General features: G+C 37.8%; 1 protein-coding gene across 1 annotated transcript in view; it reads left to right on the top strand.

Moving 5' to 3' along the window:
• Positions 1-216: 216 nt before the first annotated feature.
• CWC22 (CWC22 spliceosome associated protein homolog) overlaps positions 217-8670 on the top strand; it is a 29081-nt gene continuing 20627 nt past the window's right edge. The window contains exons 1-12 of the mRNA XM_030454673.1: positions 217-305; positions 767-872; positions 1724-1791; positions 2618-2734; positions 2855-3112; positions 3592-3720; positions 5956-6124; positions 6510-6563; positions 7464-7599; positions 7683-7889; positions 8017-8079; positions 8481-8576. Of these exons, the coding sequence (XP_030310533.1) occupies positions 846-872; positions 1724-1791; positions 2618-2734; positions 2855-3112; positions 3592-3720; positions 5956-6124; positions 6510-6563; positions 7464-7599; positions 7683-7889; positions 8017-8079; positions 8481-8576 (1324 nt within the window). The 5' untranslated portion in view covers positions 217-305; positions 767-845. The remainder of the gene's footprint in view (positions 306-766; positions 873-1723; positions 1792-2617; positions 2735-2854; positions 3113-3591; positions 3721-5955; positions 6125-6509; positions 6564-7463; positions 7600-7682; positions 7890-8016; positions 8080-8480; positions 8577-8670) is intronic.

The following is an 8670-nucleotide window of genomic DNA, read 5'->3' as shown; positions in this document are numbered from 1 at the left end:
GGTTTTTTTCCTACAACCATTTTTATGCTAAACAGCAGAGTGACAGGCGACACCTCAGGCGAAGCCGCACAGCCGCCACTCCGCTCACCCACACCGCGGCTGCCAGGCCCTAAGATGGCGGCCTCCCGCCCCTTCCCGCCCCGCCCCTCCGCGCGTCGTTTCCCCTCGCGCAGCGGTTCCCGCGCGCCTGCGGCTTCGCGCTTCCTCGGCCCCGTTCAGAGCGGCAGTGGCGGCGGCCGCGCGCTCAATATGCGACGGCTTCCGCCGGAAGTGACGTTATTCCCGGCCGTGCGCGGCGGTGGGCGGTAGGTTCGGGCGGCTGGGATCGGTCCGTCCGTCCGTGTGTCGGTCGGTGGGTGACAGGATTCTCCCGGAGGGGAGGGTTTGGGGGGTCGCGGCCTTTCCTCCCAGGCCGCAGCTCGGGCGCGGGCGGCGGGAGGCGGGCCGGGTGGTAACGCAGCCTCGCTGAGAGCGCGGTGGCCGGCCGGGTGTCTGGGCCTGTGAGCAGGGCCTCGGCATCCCCCGCCGCGGTCTGTCTGCCGGATCTCTCGGCAGTGGCCGCGGCGGTGGAGCTGGTGAGGGCCTGGGTGCCCCTTTATAGCCTCCGTCCCCTGCTGTATGTATTGTGTAGCCTTCAGAGGTCTGAGGGGGAGCTGTTTGATTTGTTTTGGTTTTAGGAGTTACGCAGGGATAAAGAAAAGTTCAAAGCGCAGATGTCTGCACCATGTACAGTAAAAAGGTTTTGTTTGTCTTTTGTGCGTTGTAGATGAAATGTTTTTCACACGCTGAACTCCAGCTTGGATTGTCTTGTTGCTCCACAACTCCATCAAAAGTAGGAAGTCAAGATGAAGAGCAGGGTGACACAAGTAAACGTAAGTGTTCTAAACCTAAATTCTAGGGTTCCATTATTGATGGTGGTTAGGTTTGTAGTGGATGTTAAAGTTAAATAAAGCTCCCTGAATGTAAAACAAACAATACCCACAATTGACAGCAGCTGATTACAAGAGAAATACATATAGCCAGTGAATTACAGCTGTTTCTAGTGCTTGTTGTCCCAACAGAGGAAGTTCCTGATATTATAAGTGTATAAGAATAAAGTAGTGGGTGAAAAGTGACATTGTGGTTGCTCAACAGAGATCATGGACACGTGGAGGAATGGAGAAAACAGGTGTTGAAAAATAAGCCCTGATGTTAAAAGGAAAAGATATAGAAGAAGTGCTAGAGGAAGTAGCAGTTAATGAGGCACCTGTGTTTCTATTGTGAAAGTCAAAGCTCTCTCTTTAAATGTTTGGTACATTTCTGAATGGATGGGAATGAGTTTTCAGAATCCCAGGAGAAACAAATGGCTTTAAAATTACTCTCCTAAAATGGTGGTTTAGAAATGCCATCTTTGCCTATTTTCAGCTTCCTGAGGTAGACGTTTTTTTTTTAACTCTTGTGATTTATGTTTTTTCTTTAGTGTTTGTCCAGTCTATTGAGCCCATATAAGCATTTGGCAGCTGCAGCATTCTGTAGCAGTGGGTGCAGCTGCTTAACTACTTGTTATTTAGGAGTGCCCCTCCTTGCCATAACTGACTGCCATTAGTTTTATTTGATGGCTTTTACTTCTTTAAAAGGAGTATGGAAGTGCAAGCATGGTACCCTTTGGTTTCAAGGTATATGTGCTCCTAGTAAATAATATGTAATGTTGGAACATTATTTTTTCCTTTTTATTTTCTCAAAGCATGGTTCTGGGTACGAAAGGAAGGAAAACTACAGTTCACACCAAAGAAGTTTATCTCCAGAGGACAGGTAGAGTGATTTTTATGCCCCTTTATGTTCTGTATGTATACATTACATAGTGAGCTACATATGATTAAAAAAAATCAAGTTTTGTTTCTTTTTATGTATTACCACAAGTGAGTAGTGGAAAAGAAGTGTAAATTTAATAAAATACTTGAATGTCAGTATAGCAGTAATTAAACAGACTTATTTTAAACCTATATCTTACAAAATTTCTTCTTATTCAGTTAAATTGTCATGGGGCTTGAAAATGCAAATGAGACACCAGCTTTTTGTTTAGACTTGCATATAACAGATACCACAATTATCTCTTTAGGAAGAGCTTGATGCCAGCAGGAGGTGCAGAAATAGCACTTGAAGTGCGTTCTACTGAGGCATGAGATGCACTCCTACCAGTTTACTTTTAATTTCATGTTGTAATTAGAATTAAACTAAATACAATAATTGTTCTAAATACAATAACTTTTTTTTTTCTAACTATATCTGTTCTCTTTCATGGTACATAGGCAAAAGTAAGTGAGGCAGATGAATGCTTGTGTTCCAGGGAACGTGTAGTGCTGAATTTACCTTTGGTGTTTGATGTTATAAGCATTTAGCATTTAATTTGAAATTGCAAGAGCAGATTCCTTCTACAGTACTTACTTAATTTTTTTTAGGTTTTGCAGACAACAAATTATTATAAAAGGAGCATCTATCATTTGCATGATGCTTAAACTGAAACTCGGATTGCAGAAGTGGAATGGTTCTGATTGTAACATTGCATTTCAAGTAGATATTGATAGCATTGCTTTCCTAAGCCTGCTACTAAGGTTTTTGTGTCTTGGGTTGCAAATAGGGATACAGATCGGGACAAGTCTCCCTCTCCCAGAAGGAGAAGATACTCTGATGACAGCAGATATGATCAGGAATATTCAAGAAGGGAATACTATGATGACAGAACTTCAGAAGGAAGGTATCAAGCTCTTTCCTAATCAATAATAAAACACTAATTTTAAAGAATAAAATGTGAAAACTTTTTGTCAGCCCTCGGGTGTTTAGGTTGTGGTGTTTTGTTGTTTTGTTTTCTTTGTAGAAGAATGGAATGGGGGAGAGAGAGACACCATGAGAGATGGGAGGAGAGAGAATCTGATCGAAGGAGGCAGAGGAGATATTCCTCACCTGATCGTAGGAGCCCAGAGAGGTCGACAGTCCAGAGCTCCCTTGCTCATGATGAGACTACTTCCAAGAAAAAGAAGGAAGAAGTGGATCCAATCCTTACTCGCACAGGTGGTGCATACATTCCACCTGCCAAGCTCAGGATGATGCAAGAGCAAATCACTGATAAAAGCAGGTTTGTTGAAAGTAACATGTTAGAATTTTTACTGAAAAGCAAAAACTGTAATGGATTTTAGTGAATGTTGGTGAAAATGGTGGTACCTTTTGAGGGCTGTGGTCATTCTTTTGAAAGTACATTTTTATCAGAGAAGAAAGGTGAAAGACTCAAGTTTATTATCTCCTGCTTCTGCTGCAAAGTGGAAGTGGAAAAGAACATAATTCAGGATTTTTTTCAGCATCTTGGAAAACTGAATGTACTGGGTTATACCTTATCTGTGGAGAGCTACATTTTAATATATCACGTTGGTTCAGTGATTTTCTAATAGTTAAATGTGTACCTGTAAAGTAGTCTTCACATTTAGGCAGTGAATTTCTTTTTACCTATTTTAAGCATTACAAACTACATTCATATTTCGTATGCATTTGTGTGTGTGTGTAAAATGTCAGTGCTACCTCAAATTTATGCTTTAATATTTTGTAATACCTTTGTAACAGCTTGGCATATCAGAGAATGAGTTGGGAAGCCTTGAAGAAGTCCATCAATGGTCTTGTCAATAAAGTAAACGTTTCTAATATAGAAAATATCATTCATGAGCTCCTTCAGGAAAATATTGTTCGTGGAAGGTGAGTATTAGTATTTTAAAACAATTATTTTTAAAATTTTCTGCTAATACATATACTGTTCATGTCTACATTGCTATGTGTAGTGTATGAACATGAGTCAGATTTTAAAGTTAACCTTAGGAAAAGTCCTGTGCAGAATATTGCCCTGCTTGGGGAATGGGTTGTATGCTTGAAGGAATAACAGTGTTACAGATGCTGTAGGTTTCCTTTTCTTAGGGGTTTTACCTACACGTTTTACGTGAATGACTTGACATTTACAGGTGTGTCTGTCTATTTGCTTTTGTATTCCTGGATTTCTTCTGTGAGACAAATATTTGTAACCAGTATTTAGCCAAAAAAGTTTTACTACTGTTTTCTGGCTGGATTGTTTATCATTGTAATATAGATAGAAGATTATTATGTTATGTGACAGCAGTACTAAGTCAGGGTGACTGCACAAGTACTGTGTGATGACTTCCCTTGCTTCAGTTTTGATGTGATGAGGATTAAGTGCATTCGTCTGAAGGAGTACGGGTTTCTTAGGTTAGCTGCTGTTAAAAAAAAACAACCTAAACAATAACTGAAACAAAAGAAACTAAATGAACAAAGTATCCAGATGAAATTCTGTCTTCTCTTCAGACAGAAAGTAGCACTTTTTCTGTCACAACTTAATCGCTGCTGTTTGAGGAGGTCAAAGGAAAGGAACATGTTAATTTGATGAATGTTATACCTTATGGGAAGATCAGAATCCTGCAAATAGCATAAAAATAACAGAATAGAATTAAGTAAAATCTAGAGACTGAGCAATTGGTTCCCAAGTGTGATTTCTGTTAAAAGTAATAATGAAGTCCCAAATAATCTGCTGTAAAATTGTTTTTCATTAGCTTACATTTCATGTCCACAAAATTTACTTTTCAAAAAAGCAATAGTATTTTAGTTTTAAAATTAGGTTATTGAATGTTTTGAGAATGTTTGTTTGTCTGCAGATTTTTTTTTTTGGTGTGTGTGAGTGGCTTGTAAACTTCAAAATAATGGAGATGGAAAACGACACTTTTTCCCTTCTTACAGTTAATTTTGATTTCCAAAATTTCACAAAGGTAGGTGCATAAAAACCAAATTGCATGAAACTTTACCTAGGTGTAGAGTGCTCTTCTGAGTTGTATTCTGTTTCTGTGCAGTAGTATGAAGTGAATTCTGTTTGGCACCTCCAAAGTAAAGAGGAATAAAATCCTCTCTGATTTGTATTTAATACATTGTAGGATGTTACTTTTAGGATTTCAATCAACCACAGAGAAAGAGCAGTTGCACTAGTGCACTACCAGTGTGCATTTTGAAGATTCCCATTTGAAGGGCTCTTTTTTTCCCTGCTCAACCATTTGTAATGAACTAATGCAGCAAAAGTCTAATTCTATGTACTAAAGCATTAGGAAAAGCAAAACTGGGAAAGGAAAAGAAGTCTCAGATCCTGATCAGACTTTAGTCGTGATATAAATGTAAGAGAGACTGTTAGTGTAGTAATTAGTGTAATTATCATGAGCCCTGTGTTTTCATTCACTTAGGCCTTAAGTAGGAGTCTTTTTGTAATCAGTACTCATTTCCTAAACGTAATTATTATGTTGAAAGTCCACAGTTTCATTTGTGAAAAGCATTGAAAAGCACTACTTCACTCGTTCTAGTTTGACTGAACATTCAATTTCATTACTCCTTTGTAGAGCTTTATTGTTAGGGACCTTTTATGAAAATCTAATTGTTATTTCTTTGGCATTTCTGTTGCTTGTTTAAGTTAAACATTACACTGGAGCACAACTTTTTTTCATAAATGGTTTGAAAGCAGGTGTTTTTTCTGATATAAACAGGTTGTTTTGTCAACTGAGGAAAAGAAGCAGGGCAATCATACAAATTTTAAAACTAAGAGCAGTCTGTGTTTGGGATAAAAAAGTGCTAATTGCAGGATACAAGATGAAGACTTTTTGCATGCTTATTTTCAAATGTACTTCTAATTGGAATAGTATTTAATGAAAGAGAAGAAAAAGTTTTAACAAAGAGAAGAGAAATTTTAAAAATTTCTCAACTCAAATACATTTGGGCAGCACATTTTACTAAATCCCAAGTGTAGCATCCTAAGCAACAGTTCAGTTAAAAAATCTGTTACCTTCCAACTTTTCCAACTGTAGAATACTACTTCATTTGATATGTACTGAATAAAAATATCACGTTTTATTACCAGAGAAATCATAAACTTATATTTGTTTACAGGGGATTGCTTTCTAGATCCATTTTGCAAGCTCAGAGTGCCTCTCCAATTTTTACCCATGTATATGCAGCTCTCGTGGCAATCATCAATTCAAAGTTTCCAAATATTGGTGAATTGATTCTCAAGAGATTGATATTAAATTTTCGTAAAGGATATCGTAGAAATGACAAGGTATGTAAAATGTGAAGCAGCAACATGCTAAAACTTTTAATTCTGCTGTGTGTTAACTTAGTATCAAGTGTGTTCAAATTACATACGTCAAAGAAACACATCCAAGAGCTTTGCATGAGCTTCTATCATTAGTACATAAAGTATAGTAGTACAAGAGTATCATAAAATCTTGATAACCTATTCTGGGTTAGTAATGTGGGGGGTTTTTTTTCTTTCGTTTTTTGTTTTTTTTTTTTAATGTACAGTCCTAATTGTGAGCAGTATCAGTATCCTAAAATAGCTTTGTTACTTTTAATTGTGAGATGACAAATTGTAGTAAGTCTAAATTACAATTTTTTTCTTGCATGTACAGTGTATAAAATTTGCTATTTTATTTCTTTTGCAGCAACTCTGTCTAACATCTTCAAAATTTGTTGCACATTTGATGAATCAGAATGTGGTATGTTACTTCATTTTTCTATTCAGTCCAAATTCTATACGGCTATTTCTTTAGTTTCAAGTCCTAAGTTAAGTTGCTGTCCCTGCTCAGGAGTGTGGGATCAGGTTTCCTTTTAATGCCTGATGTAAGCTGTATGGACCATTTCAGAACAAACTTTTTGTTTGTTCTGTGCAGTTATCATCAGTTATCAGGTTCCACAGCTTCCCCAGACCTGGTAGCATGCTTGGGACAGCATTCAGGCAAATCTTGATGCAAAGCAAGCATCATGTTAGGCTCTGTCCCATGGATCTTAAGGAAAATTTTTTTGCAACACCGTCATTTGACTTAAACATCTGTTTAGGCAGAACGAGACTCTGTTAAATCTAAACCAAATTTTTATCCAGCTCTGTGCCACTTCTACATGTTAGAAACTAGGATACCCCAACTTAATTTGGTGTAAGAAGTGGTGTTTCAGGATGGCCTTGCAGGAATGCATAGGGAATATATAGCATTTCAGTAGGGAAGAAACTAATCCTGGATGCACCATTTGCTTATATACCTGATCCTGGAAGACCTGTTTAATTATAGACCCAAGGTCTTTGCAGCTAGTTTCTGTAATGTAAATGCTGTTTTGTTTACTTCTTGAAAATGCACTTTTTTTTCTTAAATGGCAAACATTTTTCATTGCTTGCTTGTTCATTTCAACAAAATAGTCACATTCACTACAAAGTTGGCATAAATACAAGTGGTAAAATTGTTTTTAAAATTTTTACTTTCTGTTAATTAGCTTTATCCCACTACTTTTGCCTGGTGTGTGTGATTAGAAGTGTGTTGTAGCATCCTGGAAGAATGGACTACTCAGTCAAGTAGATCACTGGGACAGTATCACATTGTACATTCTAACTTATATTCTTTCCATAGGCTCATGAGGTTTTATGTTTGGAAATGCTGACTTTGCTTCTTGAAAGGCCTACTGATGACAGTATTGAAGTAGCAATTGGTTTTATTAAAGAGAGTGGGCTCAAGTTAACAGAAGTTTCTCCTAGAGCTATTAATGGTAAGTGTAGTTATCCAGAATGTGTCTTGTTGGTGTTTGCATTAGGAAATACTTTTCATATTTACATTTCCCTTTTTCCACAGCAATCTTTGACCGTCTTAGACACATTCTGCACGAATCTAAAATTGATATGCGTGTACAGTACATGATAGAAGTCATGTTTGCTGTACGGAAGGATGGCTTCAAGGATCATCCAATCATTCCAGAGGGACTAGATCTGGTGGAAGAAGAGGATCAGTTTACTCACATGTTACCATTAGAAGATGACTACAACCCAGAGGATGTTCTTAGTAAGTTGGAATATGATTTATTTCATGTGGAACACTGCATTCCGCAGGAAAACAAGCTTAAAAGATTAAGTATGCTCTGTTTTCTTAATTTTGTATGTTAAATAAAGATTATCCTTTTTTTCTAAAGATGTTTTCAAGATGGATCCTAACTTTTTGGAAAATGAAGAGAAATACAAAATGCTGAAGAAAGGTAGGGGGGTGTATTAATATATATTAGTATATATATTAATATATAAAAATGTATATATATACACACACATTTTCTATATGTGTGATAATTATAAAGTTAATCACTTGTGAGGTGTTTATTTATCCCACTATTGCTACCAACCTTTATGATGTAACTGTGGGTGATATTTGTGTCCCTTGTATCTCGGATAACTGTTTCAGTTCATTATAGACCTTTCTACTATACCCCTGCTGTATTCTTTCTCCAGCTGCATTTTCATTTGGTTATGATGTGTACCTGCTTTAGTGTCTGCCACATTTTCCACTAGAGGCACCCGTTCACTGTTAAGGGTTGGATCAAATTGTTTTGGTAATGAAGCTACTGTAGTTTATATTCCTTTAATCTGGGATACTCTTCTCCAGAAATTCTTGATGAAGGTGACAGTGAATCTGAAGCAGATCAAGAGGCTGGAAGTAGTGAAGAAGATGAAGAAGAAGATGAAGAGGAGGATGAAGATGGTGAGTGTATGCCTTACTCCTTACCCTGTTGATTAACTGGCTGTAGATGAACAGGAAAGAAAAGCCTAACTGGTTCCAGGTTGGCAAAACTAGG

This window comes from Calypte anna, chromosome 7 (genome assembly GCF_003957555.1).
Source record: "Calypte anna isolate BGI_N300 chromosome 7, bCalAnn1_v1.p, whole genome shotgun sequence".
Classification (NCBI taxonomy): domain Eukaryota; kingdom Metazoa; phylum Chordata; class Aves; order Apodiformes; family Trochilidae; genus Calypte; species Calypte anna.
Note: the sequence above shows the minus strand (reverse complement) of the source record. Positions and strands in the feature narration are given on the sequence as shown.